General features: G+C 44.5%; 2 protein-coding genes across 7 annotated transcripts in view; both read right to left on the reverse strand.

The window, feature by feature from the left end:
* The window catches only part of fgd4a (FYVE, RhoGEF and PH domain containing 4a), a 48,132-nt gene extending 44,104 nt beyond the window's left edge, over positions 1-4,028 (reverse strand). The window contains exon 1 of one of the 3 annotated variants that reach the window (XM_062390703.1): positions 3,781-4,028. In XM_062390703.1, coding sequence (XP_062246687.1) covers positions 3,781-3,904 — 124 coding nt within the window. In that variant the 5' untranslated portion in view covers positions 3,905-4,028. The remainder of the gene's footprint in view (positions 1-3,780) is intronic. The other 2 variants (XM_062390702.1, XM_062390706.1) reach the window with 2 other exon arrangements.
* Positions 4,029-4,930: 902 nt separating this feature from the next.
* Positions 4,931-21,389, reverse strand: part of bicd1a (bicaudal D homolog 1a) — a 30,492-nt gene continuing 14,033 nt past the window's right edge. Inside the window, exons 2-10 of one of the 4 annotated variants that reach the window (XM_062390710.1) lie at positions 17,681-17,893; positions 14,823-14,975; positions 13,689-14,186; positions 11,366-11,758; positions 10,470-11,228; positions 10,226-10,377; positions 9,907-10,117; positions 7,944-8,019; positions 4,931-6,871 (exon numbers count right to left, since the gene is read on the reverse strand). In XM_062390710.1, coding sequence (XP_062246694.1) covers positions 7,972-8,019; positions 9,907-10,117; positions 10,226-10,377; positions 10,470-11,228; positions 11,366-11,758; positions 13,689-14,186; positions 14,823-14,975; positions 17,681-17,893 — 2,427 coding nt within the window. In that variant the 3' untranslated portion in view covers positions 4,931-6,871; positions 7,944-7,971. Of the gene's footprint in view, positions 6,872-7,943; positions 8,030-9,906; positions 10,118-10,225; positions 10,378-10,469; positions 11,232-11,365; positions 11,759-13,688; positions 14,187-14,822; positions 14,976-17,680; positions 17,894-21,389 lie in introns of all 4 variants that reach the window. The other 3 variants (XM_062390712.1, XM_062390709.1, XM_062390711.1) reach the window with 3 other exon arrangements.

The raw sequence follows: 21,389 nt of genomic DNA on the forward strand, positions 1-21,389 counted from the left end.
TAAAGTTGTTTTTGGCCCTATGTGCGTGTCCTCATCAAACACTGAGCACAGAAGTTGGTGTTTTGCTCTTAGCTGCTGGATGAGTGAATTATTCCTGAGTGTTTACCACCACCTAGTGGCCCATGTGAAAATCGCAGCCTCTGAACCTTAACTTTGGTGTTTTTGTGTAGTGTCTGATCATGTGTAGAACGTGATCACAAAAACACACATGTATTAGTCATTTCCTGCTGAGTGCAGCCAACGGTGACCAACTGATTAAACCAATAACACCCTCCACACCTTAATGTGCAGTCGCGTCCTGTCTGAGACGTCTCCGCTCGACACGGTAAACTCAGAAGAGTCAAACAAGGAAATGATGTCATCATGCATTCCTCCATGTCATAAAAATGTTCCAACTGGCCCATAAGTGACAATAGTGAAATCTGACCAGAACCAGAAAACGTCAAACTGACACTTGGAGCTCAATAGAGTCCAAATTCAAAACTGTATTCTTCATACATTTAAAAGCATTTATTTAATTTTAAGAAACAGGTTGTTCCATTTTATGTTTATCTCGGAATGGCTAAACCAGCCGTCACACATTTTTTTGCAACAAGCTGCAAAACTAGATTATACCTCACGTAACTGCCAATTTACACATTCAGCAACACAGAGCAACATTAGACTGATGTTCACTTCTACTGTCCCTCTTAGTATGAACTGTGTGATGCTCTGTTTTACAAAGATACAAAATAGATAGATTTTTTTAAAATATGGATGATGCACAAAGACTGAGTTAGCGGTTTACATATTAAAACTTAAAGTAGCGAGTTATCTGGAGAAATGTGTACGTTTTCCTAAACAAGTGGTTCAAATGAATAGGTATGACATGGCAATAAAGAAAAATCAATATTCATAGGTAAGTGTTTCTATTCATTTTCTATCTTTTAAGCTCTGGATTTAGAATTGTTTTGGTTCTTTGGCAGCTACACTGCTTTATTCAGAGGCTACAGTCGCTAACTGGAAAACATGAGCTTCATCAGAACTGTTTGAAATCAGCTGCCTCTTGTTGCTGGAAACAAGGTGGAAGACAAAAACCAAAACAATGAGCTGAAAGATACTGACAATTACCAAGAACTGCAGAGTCGGGTTATAATTAACTGTTGATTCACCAGTATAATCAAAACCTTTTCATGTTAGAATGATTAAGCACGTTTAATTATAGAATTATTAATTTCATTACCAGGCAGTAAAGATATTTTTTCCTTTAGATTCAGAATATACGGCACAAAAAGTTTATAGAATAGTAAATTTACAAGGTGTCTAAGCATCTTCTCGGCATGAAGTCTCTTCTGAGGAGAAATCCTCTGTTTTTAGGGATATTCACAAGACTACAGTGATGTTCCCATAAAGCAGCATGGTAAAGAAAACCTCCCAGATGAAGCAGTGGCTCCACATGTCAGAGGGTAACTTTATAGGTGGTTTATAATGAGGAGGTGCAGCAGAGCACGACATACAATACAATCCTCTTAAAGTCATGAAGTGATCTGCACAAGGGAACATCTGTGATGTGTAAGTATAGAGACAGTGAGTTCAGGCTGAATGGTCACCAGTTTAGCAAAAGAAAAAAAACACAATCCCAGCAGCAGTCGGCCACCATTCCCACTAGTTGTGTCTGAGCAGGGAACACACAACTCCTCTGTCTGACACTCGGCTGCACGCACAGTAACAGCACCGCACACGGACCTGCCCTGAAGCTGCAGCGATAAGTAACTCTCATTCTAACAAGAGAGGTTTAATAAGATAGATGCTTGAGCAGGGGGACTATTACCTTTAAATCAATAAGAGGCAATTTCAAGAGAGAGCTGCAAACTCGTTATTTAGACGTGTATATTATAAAGAAAGTGTTAATATTTTTATCGCAAAGCATTTCTGACAACCACCTCTGTTACACAAAGAGCTACAGTCTACGGAGCTAACAGGATAACAGCGTCCTGCAATGTAGATCCAAAGATGAGTCTGTGAAATCAGATCAGTGTGACACACATTTGTTCAGGAACAAAACAGACATATTTCATAATGATGCTCTTTTTCTCCGGCAGAAATTGATGGGACTTATGATGACCTCTATTCTAGGAAGCATATCAGAGCATCATTATGGGAACACACTGCTCCTGTAATGAAATCGCATCAACTGCATTATACAACCACTGGAACCACAGAAGGTCATTACCTCTACCGGGAGGTTATGCTTTTTCTCCCTCGTTTGTTTCTTTGTCGGCAGGATTACTCGTATAATACTGAACGGATTTCCACGGATGAGAAATTGAACCCATTACATTTTTGTTGTGTTCAATTTGGTGCAGCTTGATTGAATTTAAGGAGACTGCTGGGTCCTGGCAGAGGTATGCGCTCGACTAAGTGCCGTTAAGAGGTTGTGTGGGTTGTTGTTGTTTTTTTTTGTCAGCATGTCTATATAACCATAGAACAGATTCCACAAATCTTGGTGGAAGGGTGGGACATGGCCCAAGAAAGACCCCATCAATTTTGGTATGCATGTGGACATCGGTGCAGAGCAATGATTTTATTTTTATCACTCACTGAAAGTTGAGATGTTTGTTGTTGTTGTTGTTGTTTTTTGCATTTGCATTGATGCCCGAGCAAAGTAGTCAGGGGTCTTGATCAAAACAATCCGGTTCAGGAAACTGATTGCAATGTGTGCCAGCTGGTACGGATCCAAATAATCTGAATCTAATCTCGATGTAGGGGATTTAAATGTAGTTTCACAAAGGCCCTGTTTGATGATGAAGGTTATTTGCACTTGACTAAGTATCATTCTGAAAAACTAATTTTAGTTTTAAGAGAAACAGCGTGGTAGAATTTGTTTAAAGCTCAGTAGTGGGTAACAAGGGAAGCAGAAAATAACTACCTCACTTCCTGACTCACTACCAATCACCTACAGATGAAGAGATTGGAGCTGAGAGAGCTCGCAGACCTCTTCTTGACAAATGGCAAAGTAATAAGCACAGAGCAAAGTTCACATCAAGCTGCAAGTGCTGTACAGTAGATCTTTGGATGCATGTTTGCACAAGAACGCCACAGATTTGCAAAACCTGAATAAGTCATACTAGTGCCTCTCGTCTCAGCTGTTCATGCCCAGACACACTACTGGCATTTATTTGGATCCTGTAGAAATATAGACAGATTTAATCTGACTGAAGCTTTGGCAAACTTTCAGGGACAGCAAAGATCCACCTGGACGCATGAATAAAAACGGATCCCACACATTTTTTTTTGGTCTCACAATTAAAAGATCCAAAGTGAAGATATAAAGAAGTGAATCTCTTTCTCCTGAGAGTTTTATCTTGAGCACAGGAAGTTTTCCTGAACTTCTTTTGAGGTGGAGCTTTTCCAGAAAGAATAAGAAATGTGCCCTCCAGCATGTGCATGGTTACACAACAGGCTGGGGCTCGTCTGAGGAACCTTCATACCTGCTGAGCTGAGCTGAGCTGAGCAGCCAGTGGTGTGTAAACAAGGCTGTAATGTCGCCTAGGTGTGTTGCAGTGTGATCATTCCATGCTTTCCCAACCAGACTGAGAAAAACATGACAGCTAAGGCTAGAGATAAGTCCCAACACTGAGTCACAGGTGGAGCATTTACAGCCTGTAGCTGGTTAGTCATTTGTAGTCCAGCTGTCTCCGCACAGGTTTGTGTCGTAAAGACGTTTCTCATGGTGTTGCTGTGCGTGAAAAGTCACAAAAACCACAAAAACGATCTCATAGCGTTGATTTAAAAACTCACCTTCTTCCTCCTCCTCTTCCTCTTCTTCTTCTCGCTCCTCACCTTCCAGGCTTCGTTCCTTCCTTCGAAAAGCGACTCTGCTAAATCCGTCCATTCTCCCGTGACGCACTGACCGCTCCAGCATGGACACACTTAAATCGACTTAGATCAACACATAACTACACAAGTGTTCGCCTCGTTGAGACAAACTCAGCCTCGCGCGTCCGGCTCGAGCTGCGCGGCGGCCCCACACGTGCGTCCCGCCAGTAGAACCACCTGAGCGCGCGTTCATCAAACATTAACAGCTGCACACATCTGGAACAGCTGGTTCGGCCCCATCCACTAATCTCCCCCCCAGAATGTCACCTTGGTGATGGGGGGTGTTTCCTTTTGCCACGACCGCCCCCTCAGTGTTTACTGGTGGTGCAGACCTCCTTATTGTTAAAGACACACAATGTCCCTACTGTTGCTCCCTCCCCCCCTAAACACACACACACACACACACACACACCAATGTCTCAACACCAGTTGTTTACTTCTTGAACAAGTTTTTGTCTTGTATTTGGTCACATTCCACAGATGACAACTTAACTTCCTCATCAACTCTTTACATTTTGAGTATTGTGGCCTCTAATGAACCCAAATAATATATCAAAACTGGCACAATTAGACAAATAATATAGAATATTAAAATGAGAAATATTCTCATTTGAGCAGTCGTGCGTAAAGAACCATCTAGTGTATTTAAAACCTACTAATCAACCGTGTGTGTGTGCATGTGTATTTATTTGTGTGGTGTGCATGGGTCATACTTTAAGGATGAGCGACATGTGTGAACCGATGGCGAATCTGTCTCAGTTGTCAATCACGAGGTTTCACTGTACATCAGGTATTAACTGTTAAAACCAAACTTTCTGGACAAATATAAACATTAGAAACCACGTTTGAGAAAAACTAAACTTTTTACTTTGATCCACGTCCCATCGACTGACTTTGAGGAGTCACTGTTTATGACTTATTTCATAGCCAGCCACCAGGGGGCGATTAAAAGCTTTGGCTTCACTTCTGAGTAGCTGTCATGTCGTCTATCTTTTTATAAAGTCTTAAACGGATAATCAGATTGGATAAAGAAACTGACACACACACAGTCACATATAAATTCAAGGACAGATCTTTAATTGACTCGTGAAACCAATTTAACACGTTTGAAAATGGAAAAAGGAAAAACTGTAGAACTCACAGTAATACAGTGTTCAGTTATTTAAACCTCAGTTTTTATGTTTTATTTCCTCTCACTGGATTAGTCTCTCTCCATCACAGCTTTATTGTGCAAACAAACCATGAGAGTTAACCTGCATGGGTTCAGGAGCTACTTTTGGACCACAGACGTTTTTCCTCACTCGGTAGCAACAATCTACATCGTTAACAAAACAAACGCAACAAATGTACACACAAATGTACACACAAGTGTACACACAGATTAAATAGTCTGCAACAGGAAATGCTTTTCTCATGTCATTACAACACAATACTGGCTATGTAGTTTTAGTTTGTCTGTTTCATATCCATGTGGCAAAGTGTGTTTTCATAGCAGTGGCGACGACATCCACGTTAAAGACAATATCATCTTATAACGACAGTGATAGAGAGGGGACTTCAATTATGTAATAAACATCACAAATTAGATCTGTCTCTGTCAGACTTAGCCCAGTCCCTCCGGGCTCAAAGCAGTCAATGAAAAAAAAAAAAAAACTATCTCCTTGTGACAAAGGAAATCGAGAGTCGTGCTGTAAGTGCGTCGCTTTGAGAAAGTCGGGGAGACTCTTGCCGTCTTCTTCTTCTTCTGCTCGTGGAGACAGAAATGTTTGAATCTCATCCAGATCCGTCTACGACCTGTGCCACTACCGTATTGCTATAATTGTGCTTGGACAGTTCTGCATACTGTTTGAAGGAAGCATGTGGAGACAACTCAACCAGGACATGATAAATAAAAGTGGAAAAAAAGCCCACAGAGAGGATAGAGAACACTCTACAGAGAGAATACAGTGTTGGCATGAAGGTGACGGAAACTGAATCAGAGGCACACCAATGTGGGAATCCTCTTTTCATGACTGACGTTTAAAAGAGCGCGGTCAGATCCCTGCCACAGCCCGAGTCCTGATCCCAAACCTCCTCTCCTCTACCTCGGTCTCTACAGAGATCTGCACTAACGGACACAACCAGGTCAGCAGCAGTTAAAATTAAATAAACAAAGGTAGAAATATATTATTTATGAGCATGATCTGCAAATAAAACCCTCAAAAAGTTGTATAAAAAAACTGACATTCCAAGAAACACTAGTGGTGTTAGAACGGCAGCTGAACTCCACCCGTCACCACCACGAGAAGCAAAGCTTCATTAGTCTGTTTGCAGCCTCAAAATCAATGTTCTCTCACTCACGCTCCTACTTAAAATGGCATACACTGTATTTTGGATTATTAATCTAACATCTTAAACGCCAGAGAGTAAGAGTAAGATCAGTTTTTTGGTTGCATTGGTTTTTCTTTGTTTACTAGAGCAGAATCGGCCGAGTACAGATTCACTGAAGCCTTCGCCTCACTTCACCCAATCGAACACACCTTGATTTCCATCCAACCAACACAGAAAAAAAACATTCCAGTAATAAATATCTTGTGTCCCAAACGATCAATAAATTATAAATAAATACAAGTAAGAAGAAGGGAAGAGATGTCCCTCTGATTTGTCTCTGTGACGTTTCCCGCCATAGTCAAGTTCTTTTCCAGGAGGAAGTCGATCGCTCTTCTTCTTCTGCGACCCGGGGGACCAGGAGGCCTGCGGGGGGGCCGGGCGGCGCTCGGAGCTGGGGTGTAGGCGGGGGACTCGGAGTCCATTGCGCACCAGGATGGACTGTGCGGTTTAGCGGGAGTCGAACTGAACTCCCTTCCAGAGTGGCCCTAGACCCTGGCCAGCACCCGGGCTGGAGCAGGGAGGTTAGGGGCCAGGCAGGTGGGGGAGTTGGACCAGATGGTTACAGGGGTCGCCAGAGGAGAGCAGGCAAATACCGCTGGTCAGAACGGCGTGGTGATCCTGCAGGTCTGCCACAAACTTACGACTGTAGGAGACACAGGAGAGAAGGATCAACAGGACAGAGTGAACACGCGTGTTGTTACGGCCGCAGAGGAAGAGGAACAGTGGCTGGAAGAATCATGATCAGCAGCAAATCAACAAACAGGCAGCAGACATGTGAGAAAAGACCAAGAGAGGAACAGTTTCAACTTTCTGGGGAGAAAAAATAATCAAGCTGTGATTTTAGATTTTTGGAAGATTGACATTACTCGTGTTTGGATGCATACGAGAAAATGGCTGCCAACAATTAGCTTAGCTTAGCACGAATACTGGGAACTTGTTTTAGATTTAGATTTTTTTGTAAATAGCAACCAAAAGTGACATATCTCCGAAAATGTCTAAACCACCACAGATACAGGAAGGGGCTGCTTGTGCTTCAGGACTAAATATTTGTAATAATATACATAAAGTACTAAAAGTTTAAGTAAATGCAGCATGGCCGCATTTAGGAGAGTATTTTGAGATCATAATAATTGGTTTCTTAATGTTTACATCACTTTAATATTGAAGCTTATAAATGGAACACATTGTAAATTATTTTTTAACTCCTGGGACGCTTGATTTATTGTATATATTAGCATTTGTTGACTATTTTCAGATTTTTCAGAAGATTACTTTTCAAAATTGTTATTCATTTGCAAATGTTGATTTCCACCATCACAGCTGACAAAAAAAAGTCTATTGGATAAAATCTATTTAAAAAAAACGATTTTAGGTTCAAATAAAAAAAAAAGAACTAGTAATAAATAACTTACAGTAATTGTATGAAGCCAAAATAAAAGTGCCATTCAAACCTATACATGCAAAGTGACAATCAATTATTTCCCCCGGCAGGTCCGGTTAAGTGTTAATATTGATGCAGTTAGTTTCAGCGTAACTCGTTAACAACTAACTCATGATAAATGTAAAAACTAAAACATGCAGGTCAATCGATGCAGATGTGCAGTGAAAAAGGTTCCAGATGTGCATTAGAGAGAATGTGCTACAGCTGTGATTCTGTGGCATGAGATGGGCAGATGTTGGTGATCCTACTTGCAGCAGGCTCTACTTCTTGTTACCTGCGGGCCAGGGACGCTCGCCCTCGCCTTAGTTGGGGGGAAAGTGACGATACTGAGGCAGCAGACTGCTGACAATCTACAAGAAACTGATAAATTAGACAGATATACAGAGTGGTGACACTCAGGGTTAGTCAACAAGAACAGAGGAAACAGGGGGACAAGACAGGGGACGGCCTGGTCAGGGACAAGGAGACAGACTGATTGGGCCTTTTTATAATGTAGTAATTATACAACTCTCATCCATAGACACAGTTTAATCTGAGACTGTCCTCCTCATGTAGTTATACTTGGTTTTGGTTTCTAACAAACAGGAAGCAGGTTTAATCTTTAAATAGAGTTGATGAAAAAAGAGAAAAGGGTAGAGGACGCAAAGGAAGATACATGAAGTAAAATATAACCTATAAATAATTGGAGCCTGATCGATATCTATTTTAGGACCCACACTAGGGAGTACAATTTTTGCGATACCTATATACAGTGTATATATATAAATTGATTTCCTCTTGAAAAACTAATTACAAAGAAATGTAATTGAGGTTTAATATTTTTACAGTTTAACCATAAAGAAAACAAACATAAAACTGTTTATTCTGGAGAGTAAATGTCTATGAAAGGCTCATATCAGTCCATCAATCATCTGACCACACTGACAGGACCAGGTTCAGTACAGCTACACATTCAACAATGGAGGTAAACACAACACATATTACCCAAAGACACAAAAACATGGACACAGCACACACACAAATGCACATCAATGCAAATCCAATATTGTATTGATTTGTAAAGCACAACACACACGTGGGACTAACGCTGAACAATCCAGTCCTGCTCAACTCCAGAACAACTGCTGCTCACGAGAGGAATAAAGTTGACTTTTTCCAACACAACTTCAAAATATATTTATTTTTCTGAGCTCTTAGGTCAAACAGCATTTGACAGGAGAGAGAAGGGAAATGTGTTCAAACGCTGTCACCCAGTGGCGAGAGTCTGCAGCACTGGAAGCATGTTTTTAAATAAGGGAATCATCAGTGGAGGAATATTGATGCTGTTCTTTTTTTTTTAAACGAACTGCATGGTAGAAGGAGACTGATGAACGTCGGGCCACAGAGAGGAGGAGTGACTGGTTTCTATCACATTAACCACTCTGAGCCTGTCAAATGCCTTTTGACAGAACCTTACATGTGAACATATGATGCATGCAAAGATGAACTGGAGGAACTAGGATTGTATAGCACACACAATGATTTGGCTTAAATCGTCTATCTTTGTAAAAACGTAAATACAATTCCAATGTGTAATTTACTTAAAGTGCCACTGGGAGGCGCTCTGAGTCACTGTATCTTGAGAGAGAAGCTGCAGCCATTTTCTTGCTTGGTTTTCGCCTTAAAACATTGTGATATATGATATAATATGTTATATTAGGAGCTATTCAGATGCCTGATTTATAAACTTTATTGGGAATTTCTTTACTGTTCATCTTTCAACAGCTTCAGTGCTGTTTTGAGTATGGAGCATTTTGTCCCGGGCTCCTTTGTCCTCAGTGTTGCTGCATGTTCACATGTGAAACCAGTTTTCAAACCTCCCCTCTGTGTCCCACATTATCCTGAGGCTTCTGTGGACGAGGGAATCAAAGTCTTCTCCGAGCGCGAGGAGACACTGAGCGAGAGCTATAGTTTCTGGGTTTGTGCGATGGGGACAGTCTACCTACGTCTCTTCTTGGGTAATTGAGGCGTCTGAACTCTGAGGTTAACCACTCAGGGCTGTCCTGAGACAAACGGAAGTCGGGCATTGTTGTAGCTGAGGTCTGGATTGTTTCAGAAATCCATGCAGACATGGACGGACAGCGAGGATTCTCTACAGGGGGGGTTCTACCGAGGGCTGGGGAGGAGCTGGTGAGGATGGAGGGGCTTTGGAGCCTGGTAGGGCTGGGTGGAGCCGTGAAGGCGCCTCTGCAACTTACTTTGGGCGGGCTGCTTCTAATCTTGGGCACTTTGGCGCCGCGGCCTCGGTAGATCTGCTCGTGGTCAAACTCCAGATCCTCCAGACGCTGGGTCAAGGCCAGCTTCTGCTGGATGGCCATGCGGAGCAGGGAGTTCAACGTCTTCTTCTCGTCCTCTGCTGCCGCCAGCTGCCTCTGCATCTCATCCAGCTGGGTCACGTACTCGTCGCACCTGGGGAGAGGAAGACAAGAGGACACAGTTCAGACACAGTTCTTTATTCACACTAATGGAAACGATTCTCTATCTCGGGAGGCTTCATATTTGATTGACCAGCCTCACCTCGTGGCGAACATGGCCCTGAGAGACGAGAAGGTGGCGGCGTCTTCTTTCAGAGCCTTCAGCTCGTTTCTCAGCTTCATCATGGTCTCGGTCACCATCGACTTCTCATTCTCATACTTGCTCTTCAAATTAGCCAGCGCACCCTCTGCCGTCTGCGGAGGAGAGAATTTGGACACAACACTTCAGTTTCCATGAAACCACACAACTACTTCCCAGTGTATTCAGAGCAAAGACAAAGCTTCACCTGTTTGTTGGCCTTGAGCACCAGCCTGAGTGTGGCTATCTGCTCTCTCTTGGTGCTGAGCAGGGACTTGAGCTTGAGTATCTCCTCCATGCACGACTCCTTGTCCTTGTCCAGCATTGGAGCCAGCTCCCTGGCCGCAGCCCTCTGCCGGGACAGCTGCAGCGAGCGGTCCACGGCCTTCTGCAGGTGTTTGATCTGGTCTCTGATGATGACGTTCAGGTTGTAGATGTTCATGGGCTCCTTCCGCAGGTCCCCTCCGACCTCCGAGTGCAGTGGAGACGGGCAAGGAGAGATGCTGATGCCTGGGGAGCCCGTGGGGTTGCGGGTGGGGCTGCTGTGGCAGGATGAGGAGTCCCCTGTGGGGGCTGTCGTCTCGTTGTGATGGCCGTCTTTGGATGGGGAGCCCATGGGACTGCTCTGGGGCTCGTGGGAGCACGCCGCGGCTGCTGCAGCGAGGCGTCGGGCCAGGCGAGGCGAGAGCAGAGCCCGGTGATCATCGGAGCCCTTCAGGCTGCCGTTGCGTGTGACGCGGCTCTGGCGGTAGTAGTCCAGCATGACGCGATTGGGCGTCTCGTTGTTGCACATGCAGACGTGGTGGTAGAGCTGCGCCAGTTCTTCGCTGAAGGTTACCAGCTCGTCCTGCGCTGTGTTCAGCATCCCCTGACTCTCCGTGGCCGTGCCCGTTGCCGCTCGCAGCTCGGCCTCCAGGATCGCCACCCGCTCTCGGCTTTCACGGTGACTGCGCTCCAGATGAGTTACCTGCTTGGAGGAAATCAGTTGGAAAACTGGAATGTCACAGGATGCGAAACCGAGTTGATAGAAGTTAATATTCTCAATGTTAAAATTGATGCCTACATTTAAAACCGAATTTGAATCTGTATCTAACAACGACAAACCTGTTCAGTCAGGGCTTGAACCCTGTCGTCACTGTGGCCGTCTCCCTGACCCTCCACCGTCTGGTTATACTTCTCCTTCAGGGCCTTGAGCTCCGCTTTCAGGTCGATCACCTCCGTCACCGCCACCTTGTACTTACACTCCAGGATCTCAAACCCGTGGATGTCGGGATCATGGTGACCATTTGCCGGCGGCGACACCGAGCCACCATCGGGCTTCTCGCTCTCTTGAGGGTCATCAAGCTCTTTGTCACCATTGAGACGTTTCATGGCATTGGCGCGTTCCGTGAGACGATGGACGCGCTCGCTCTGCTCGGTCAGGACGCCCTGCGTGTGCTGCAGCTGGGTCTGTGACTCCTGCAGGTTCAAGAGCAGCGCGGCCTTCTCACACTCCACCTGCAGGACGGGGATGTGTATACGTTGTATTAAGTGGTTGCTACTAATGTTCCATTTCAAAATCCTACACTTTTGCAGATCTTGGTAGATTTTACTGTTCGACATCTGAGCACAAACTCAAAGACAACAATCAGTGCCGAACTCTGATCTGAGATTTCAGGAAGGAAGCGTCTCCTCAGTGAAAGACAAATTAACTATTCCAGAAAGGACTCTCTAACTGTGAGAAACAAGATTCTCTGAATTGATGGATCCAGGATTTAATTGTTTGGCCTCAATTCAAAGTGACACATCCCGAGGAAACCATGCACGGTGGTGGCAGCATCACGCTGCAGGGACTAGCAGGAGGTTAAGTGTTGAGCAAAGAACAGAATGCCCTGAATGAAAACCTTGTTCAGAGCGCTAGCAACCTGAGGCACGGCCGAGGACAGTGACCCTGATCATGGAAGGTTTATGATATCAGCTGACCTTTGTTATTGACTGGACAAAGGCGTCATTTCACATATAAAGCAGCTTTATTCTCTCAAAACAGCTCTTTAAAACTGCAACTAGAGGTTATAAATCCCGTCTCCTCCATGTTAGCAGACTGGACAGGGCCCAAACTAAAAATAATACATTAACTAAATTTCAAAGATGGTCTGTTCAAGGGTTTCTTATGAGTCTGGTTTTGAGCAACATGGGCAGGACCAAGGAGAAATTGAAACTATAATAAATGACTAAACTAAACCCTGCAGGGAAATGATAAACTCATGAAGGAAAGTCAACAAGCAGGGAGAAGTCCTGAAGCTGCAGGTCATCATGTTGTTTCCAGAATAATCAAGTTGACAGAGAAAATTGATTAGGGAGTAAATACGTTTACAGAGAAAGGCACGCGGCTGATATAGCAGCCACTGATCTAATTAGCTGTTTCCCAATGGGGCTCTGCTACGTGTGCAGTAATGACCTAATCAGATTTAAGCAGGAATATGATCTATGTGCTGTGTGATAAGTACATCGTTAAACGTCTTGTGTGTAGTCCTCCTGTATTCTGTGACCATTTTACCTACTCAGGCCACTCAGTGTGTAAAGTGACTATAAAAGAAAGACCGATACTCTGAAGAAAGAGTAATAACTATTCCAAATCCTCATACAAACATCTATTTCTAAAACGTGAGGAAAATGGAAACTTAAAACCTGACACTGTCACATCTTCCCTCCGTGCCGGCATCTCTATTTCCGTCCCCTCGCCTCCAAAACTAACAGCAGATAGAGTCAGTTTCCGTCTCTCGGCCGAATCTGCTCCCCCTGTTTATCGGACGCTAATCACCCTGACAGGACTCACTACAGTGCACGCACGTATCCTCTGCTACAGCCTCCATCCACGACCGGACGCCATGATCTGCTGTGACTCAGATGGCGTTTTCGTTTCTCCTCACTTTCCCACATTTAAAAGCACGTGGGCTTTAAGATGCACATGTGGATTCAAATGCACATGTACAAATATTTCTGATCCATCTTGTCAGGTGAAGTGGGTCAGAGCCATAATAACAATAATGTCATGATTTCATTTGAAAGTGTGGTTAATGCTACAATAATCTAACTTAGTAAAGTCTATGGGTGAACACTGAACATGGTGCTCTTAATGTTTTTTGTTCTTTAAAATGTCCTCATCTTGTCATTTGGATGTTTTTACCATCAGCAAACTGAGCTGTAGGGGAGTGGATTGGTGTAGCCATCCATTTCTGTCTCCATTCCTCTGCAGTAAGTTGTCTCACAGTGCAAAACAGCAGATAGCATTCACATCCGTCCTTGAAAATGAATCATTCGATGAAAAAGCTGTGCATGTGCTGTTTTGTTGGATAAAGCGGGGGAATGGACTTGTGTTTTTACAGGTAATTGAGTTCCCTGTGATTCACTGACCCTGCTGTAAGGCCTCTCTCTTCCTGTGACTCACCTGCAGCAGCTGCTGTTTGAGCTTCTGCATCTCGGACAGGTTGAGCTCACTGAACAGGTCCGGCACCGGGTGCAGGGCTTCTCCCTTCCGGCCCGACCGATACTCCCCGTTCATCTTCGCCAGCCCCGTGCTCACGTGCATGTGACCGTTGCGCCAGTTGCTGTCCTCGCTATTGCCATTAGCGGCGGGCAGGGTGCCGCCGTTGGTGCCGTTGGTCACAATCGTCTCCTCTGGGAACTTGAGGCCCTCGACGCCGGTGACGGTGAGCGCCAGATGGGCCCCGGCCCCGTAGACGCTGTCACTCAGGCTGAGGTGGTGGGCGAGCTCCTTTCTCAGGTTGTTCTTCTGCTCACGCTCACTCTTCAGGGCGTCCAGGGCTTCTTCCAACTGACCCTCGGAGATGTCCTTCAGACGTAGAGCGTCTTCGAGCTGGCTGTTGAGAAGGACGGTCTCCTCCTCCAGCACCTTGATTTCATGCTTGAGTCCCTCATACTCCACCTGGAGGACAGACAGAGGAGACAAGGGATCATTTAATCAAACGATTTAATTAGATTACAACTCTTTTTTTTTTGTATACTGCAGTGTTAATGTTATAATACTCAGTTCACTTATTACTTCATTCAAAATATGTATTTTTTAACACTTAAATAGCACACTTCTTATTTACCTTAAAATACTGCTTCCATGTAGTATTTAATCTAAATCTTATTCTGGATGATGTGGTCAAAAAGATCATTATCAAGTCTTGCATCATAGAAGATATTTTATATTGATTGTATGGCCTCAATCTACTCCAGCACAGACCAGGTATTATAAATTATACATAACTTATGAATAATAAAAGCCAATAAAGACACCGTATGACTCTGTAATTGAAGTGGGGGAAATCTAATCTCTTATGGAAACTTAAGGGTGAACTGTGAGAGCATATTTTATTCAGAGCATCCCACAACTGACACTAAAACATAAAGACGACCACGTTCTGGGAAGTTTGGAAGTGACGAAGACGGAGCATGAGTCATTCATCTCCACTGAGACAAGGGCTGATGGGTGGGTGTGTGTGACAAACCTGACAAACTGTGTGAGTGCTGCACTGTTTTTGAGGAACGATTCGAGTGGGTTCTTCACACCGACCTGGTTTTGCTTGAGAGTGGAGACCAGTTTCTGCAGCGTGATGTTCTCCTCCTCCAGCTCGGTGTAATCCTGGAGAAGCCTGGTCTCTCTGAACTTGTACTCCTTGATCTCCTCCCTCATCCTGCTCCTCTGCAGCTCCAGCATCTCGTTACTCTGGAGTCACAAAGACAGAGGGATGGGAAGAGGGAAGGAGGATGAATTACAGGAGGGAGAAAAGGTAGAGAGAGGTAGAGTTTGTGCTTTTTCTTCTGCTGAAGCTAAAGGTATGAAACAGTTCTACAGTCTGAACCTGAGACTGTGTCTAAAGATGGACAACATGACAACTGCCTAAACGTGAAGCCAAATGATCTTGATCAACCCCTTGTGGCTCTTGTGAAAGTACACGCAACATATCTCTCGAAAAGATAATTTCTACCATTTTAAGTTCTTATCACATTGTATATTCAAATGTTCATTCTTCCAGTAAGATGTCAGCACTTGTATAGAACATTTTTTAGGTACATTTTTGTAGAATGGAAGGAGGTGAATTGGAGAAGTGGCGTCTATCTTTTAATATTCAATCTGTGGTTTCAAACCTGCACAGGCCACAAAAGTCACAAATCAACATGGAGTGTGTGGCAGCACTGGGAATGAACAGGGAAGAGCAAAATCATCTTGTTTTTTATTGTTCTTAACTTTTCAAGTGAATCTAGAAAAGCGAACCAGATATAAAAGCTGTTATGTGTATGTACAAACATAGCTAAATGTATCCAGAACATTGCGATGAGTAGGCAGGTGGTTATATATCACTGCAGAGCTCCCTGCAGCTCCCTGTGCAGAAGGCAGAAGTGCTGACCCCGACACAGTGTCAGGAGCTGGTGAAACACTCTCTGGAGGATGATGCTCATGCAGCACAGGCACATTTATTCTGGGCTTTAAACCTCCACAATCTCGATATTTATGTGTGTGTTTGAGGGTGGATGGCTATTTTAAAACTGGCAACTGGACTGAAACTGAGAGACCATTAAGATCCACTGACTCTTTTGATTTGTACAGTGGCTGACAGCAGCTCATATATTCTTGCAGCTAAAGTCCAACGCTCAGTGTAGTGCAGCCTCGAGTAATAAAAAATACTTTTGTACTGATCCAGGACAAGAAAACAGAAACCAAACATGACACTCTTAGAAATCGACTATATTATAGAAACGACTTTACACTGAGCCGAGTATGAAGCAAACAGGATTACAAGCCAATTATCAGTCAGGGAGGCTCGATGGAAGCGGAGCTGATCAGGGGCTGCAGCGGCCGGGGTCGGGGACAGTGCGGTCACAACACTGGCACAGGGCCCGGCACAGGGCCCGGCACAGGGGCGAGCTGGGCCACCCGGCTCCTGACCTGGAGTTCAAACCACCGACTGTGACTGCAACAGCTTTGATAGATTTGTGATGCTCTGGCAACTGCAGCGGATGTGTTGTAATTATTCATCACTAGCAGCACTGCAGCTGAGGTGAAGGAGAACAGGGAGAATGTGTCTGATTCTTGACACGATCGGTGATAAATATCCAGTTTGTGGTGATTCCTGATGTTGTGACATGTGCCTGTAGATTCCCCAGCAGGTTTTCCTTGATAGATCTGCACATGTTTACGAAGCTGCCAGATAAGACGTGATCTGTGATGAATTAAGTCCCCAGTGTGGTTTCAACACCTGCTTCTCAAGATGGAAACACAGCCTCTCTGTACTAATGAGCATCACACATGTAAATGAGGATTTCAAAGACAGAACGAAGGTATTTGAACACTTCAAACCACTGATGTGCATGAGAGAAAAGAAAAAAAGCTCAACGTCAGTTTATCGACCAGGCTTATAAAGTCAGAAGTTTCCAAATAGAAAATATTGATTTTGATCAACATCTTGATTTAGCTTCTGTGTGTTAAGTTAAGCTGCTTATGTTCCTTCTGACATTTTGTGAATATAGGCTGTAATAGATTGTGTGTGTGTGTGTGTGTGTGTAGCAACTAAACGTCACAACACTACCAGATGAGTTTAGTGAATGGGATCTCTGTGTGTGTGTGTGTGTGTGTGTGTGTGTGTGTGTGTGTGTGTGTGTGTGTGTGTGTGTGTGTGTGTGTGTGTGTGTGTGTGTGTGTGTGTGTGTGTGTGTGTGTGTGTGTGTGTGTGTGTGTGTGTGTGTGTGTGTGTGTGTGTGTGTGTGTGTGTGTGTGTGTGTGTGTGTGTGTGTGTGTGTGTGTGTGTGTGCTGTGACTGTTATGGTTGCGTGATGAGAGCAGCCCCGCTCAGCTCTGTCCCTACACATGTGCCGAGCTCAGGGCATTTCACTTATTCCCCAGCTTAGCGCCGGATTTGCCCCCCACAATGGGGTCGTGGCCGTGGTGTCTGACCCCGGCTCGAACTTGTGCAGCGGCCGACACAGTGGCTGCCGACATGTTTGCATGCATGCATGCACGTACGCATGTGTGTATTGTTCCTCTCGGGGCTCTGCCTGTCACTGTGGCCCTGTGGCTCCTGTCAGACACGTGGATCTCATGTAAGTCAATGTGCTGCACATGAGATGAGACATGTCCTTATTCACATATAGGAAACACAACCAAAGTGCATATGTTATTTGTGTCTTTTATTTATCTTTGTGCATTAAATGAAAACCTTTCAAAAATAAATAAGATTTTTTCTTTATTCAAACTCAACAACCATCCAACCATCAACCATTTTGTCCCAAAACTCTCTTAAATTGACATTGATTTCTTTATCTAACATACTAGAAAGTTGTGTATTTGTGCTGCATTAAAAGTGCATATTTAAAATGGAAGTTCTGAACATGAAGATATAAATAATATATGCTGCTGAGTGTTTACAAACTCACCTCTCGCAGCTCCTGCGTGAGCACGTTGAGCCGCTCGTTTTCTGCCTGCGTGTTGGACGCCACCGAGCGGCTCAGCGTCACCTCCGTCTGCAGCTCCAACACCCGCCCGGTGTAGTAGGCCTCTTTGGAGGCGGACTCCTGCAGCAGTGTCTCCTCGTTGGTCTCCCCATCCTCCGCCACCTTACGCTGGTTGGTGTAGGCCTGGCCGAACGCCTGGGGGAGGAAGAGAAGGGAGGGATGGTTAGAAGATAGAGGCAGAGCATAAGCTATGTGACTAGAATTACCATCCTCCAGCTGTAAACCTCTCCCAACCAGGGAAGTTTCAGTTATCAAACATTTCATTTTCATGAGGTCACAGTGACTTTTAACCTCTCGAATCTAATCAGCTTATGTTTGAGTCCCTGTGAAAACTGGTCCTGAATTCTGTTCAGGCAGACTTCAGAATTAGTGTTAAAGAAAAATAAGTTTTGTGATGCTGATGTGAAAATGAGCTTTAACCTTTGACCAAATCGAATCCGTTAATCTGTGAGTCTAAGAAGACATTAATGCCAAATTTAAAAAGATGGGAAAACAGGAATGACCTATGATCTCCAAATTCTTATCAGTTCATCCCTGAGTCTGAACGTTTAATCAAATTTCCAAAAGTTTCCCTTGACGCGATCTTGAGATATCATGTTCACAAGGCAAGAAATGTGCATTTTGAGGTCACAGCAAATTGAGCTTTGACCATTTAAATCTGTGCCTTTGGCCACTGGCTGTCGCTTGGGCCTTCGCATAAAAGTATAAAATATAAACAAAAACATCAACAAAGACAAGTGGTCCAGGTCATATAGTCAAACATCCCAGTCCATGAGAGGGCTCTTCTGGGGCCGTCCCTCAGAGACACCTGCTCTCTGACTGTGTGAGATGCCGTTTCACTCGGATCAATAGACACCCTGTTCCCATTCTCCTGACACAGGTTTTCACGCCTCTAAGAGCTGACTGGTCGTGATAAAGGACCCTGGGCCTGATTGACAAAATCAAATCAGGCGTCAACAGCAAAACAGAGTTAAGGCTCAACACACCAGACCAACTGTACCAAACTGCACAGCTCAGGCTACTGCACGGGGCAACAATATCTTAAGAGAACAACCTTTCCTCAACATTATATCATCCTGCAGCCGTGCACTGTTTTCCACAACAGGCTGCTCCTCCATGTCCATGCAGCTGCAGCTTCAGTGCTTCAATAAATAAGAACCCTCCTCAACTTTGTCTGCAGGAGAAACGGGGATGGTGCCCGCCGCCTCTGGGAGAGACGAATGGATCAATACCGGCTTGAAAAAATATATTTCCTGGTTAACAATCGCCACACGACACCGTCAACAATCCAGCATGTGTAGTTATCACAGTCTCCAGGACGCCGTTCCTGGACAGAGTTACTCGACCCAATCGACCGTGCAGCCTGAGTCATGAGGGAGCCATATATTTTGGACTGGATGAATTAATAATTCACTCGCAGCCCTTTTTTCCAATCCCTCCGTGCCATGATAGAAACATCGTCTGTGCTCGGGATGAATCTTTCATAGGCTGAATGCAGCCGTTACTTGGAGGATACAGTGTGCAGCTGTCTTTTCACCACACAGTCATTTCTCATCGTTGCATTTAATGTTGAATTATGAGCTAATGGGCTAAATAAAGCGGCGTGTGCTATAATATTAGACAGGGGATTTATAACAATCCGAAAAATCTACTTGAGTAGATTCAGGGTATTTAACACCGGCACAGACCAGAAGGCCGAGTTATGAGTTTAAACCACCGTGATGAGATTTGACCGCCGACGTTTGTCGATCAACTCCATCTGACCCGACGTATCAATACTCATCAAACGTTCCCACTAACGGTCAAACAAGTTAATAATGATGCTCACACTTTATCCAGTCTGTCAATGTAAACATTTAGTAACTTGCAATAAATCAGGTAAATTCATTGTTATTCAAGCACTGATCCCCCCAAGTGGACGTTTTTATTCAAATTCAATAGACTCCTTTGTTTTCCCCTTTGAATTACAAATGTACCATTTAGCATATGAATCACAGATGACAATAATCAGTCCAGCTAATTTTTTCTGTAAATACACAGAACATTGAGACACTCAAACACAAAAAGCTTCCTCATGGACTCTGCTTTCTAATGACCAGAAAAAAAAAAACTCATTTTGCAGCTCTTTTATTTCTCACTCCCCTTCACACCCTCTCTCTCTCTCCCTGGTGGCCTCTCTCGCTCTCTCTGGGGTACAGTGTGATTGTACTGAATGATTAAGTGCGAGGGCCCCCCCACCCCGGGGAACGAACCGGCTGATTAATTCAAAGCACAGGGCGACTGAATGAGTTCCCAAACCTCACTTCACACGAGAGGCCGTCAACGTCCGAGCAGGCGTCGCAGCAACAGCTGGGCCCGGCGGGGGGGTGGGGGTTCTGCTCTACCCAGAAGAGGTTGAACAGATTCAATAGATTTCACCTTCCCTGTACTTCAGGAGGAGTCTTAGAAAAACAGCCACGACTGGATGCATATATAAGAAACTTGTCTGGCCTGAAGAAACATTTTGTGGAAAGTAAACAGTGTGTTTAGGTTTTGCGGAAACGGCCTCTACAGTCTACAGTCGATGATTCAGCAGCTACTTGCCCACAGAGTATCTGTGGGTCCTGGATGAGAAACGAGAGGCAGATGGTTTCATAACAACCCTCGAAGTTCTCTCGCTCCATCTGCTCACTTTCCCCTTTTAGAGGAAATCACAGTGAGTGACACTGATGGCCGACGTTCAACGTCTGTACATAAAGGAAACGCAGCCCGGGCCCCCCTGATGCTGTTGCGCTGTAAAGGCTAAAAATAACACTGATGACAGCCCCGGATAGAACAGGCTAATTACTGGAACAGCGCTGACGATGCTGCACAATGCTTCATTACAGTGATGGATCTGCAGTGTCTCTGTATCTGGGTCCTAATTGGCAAACACAACACAGTTATTCAAGGCACAAGAACAGCGTGCAGGATTAAAGTTTAATGCCATTTCCTAAGGATGATATTAATATGGAGTCTCTGGCATTGAGTTTGGCTCAAAATCCCCCATAATGCATTCAACCTGGAGGCTCCGCAGCCTTCTGAGCCTCAGTGGAAAAAGGTCCAGACAATAGGGTCCCCTTCTATAGATATTCATCCCTGGGGCCATGGGAAGAGGTGCAGATAGAGGGAAACACTGGTGAGAGAGGAGTGTGTGTGTGTGTGTGTGTGTGTGTGTGTGTGTGTGTGTGTGTGTGTGTGTGTGTGTGTGTGTGTGTGTGTGTGTGTGTGTGTGTGTGTGTGTGTGTGTGTGTGTGTGTGTGTGTGTGTGTGTGTGTGTGTGTGTGTGTGTGTGTGTGTGTGTGTGTGTGTGTGTGTGTGTGTGTGTGTGTGTGTGTGTGTGTGTGTGTGAGAAATCCTTCCCTGTTTGTTGCAGTCCCTAATGAGGAGTCAGGGGAGGGCCAAAGATGTGTGTTTCTATTTTTACAACCAGGAGGGAGAAAAAGAGCAAAGTGTTCCCACAACCGCAATTAATCTCCAGCAAACTTTCGAGATTAATGTAAAGCACGAGGTTGACCCGACAGCATGGACTGTAAAAAAAAGAAAAAGGTTTTATTTAAAGAAAGATATAAAGTGAGCCGAGCGTCCAGACTTGATTAAAAATGTCAAGGTC

The sequence above is a fragment of the Platichthys flesus genome, chromosome 6, assembly GCF_949316205.1.
Source record: "Platichthys flesus chromosome 6, fPlaFle2.1, whole genome shotgun sequence".
NCBI lineage: Eukaryota > Metazoa > Chordata > Actinopteri > Pleuronectiformes > Pleuronectidae > Platichthys > Platichthys flesus.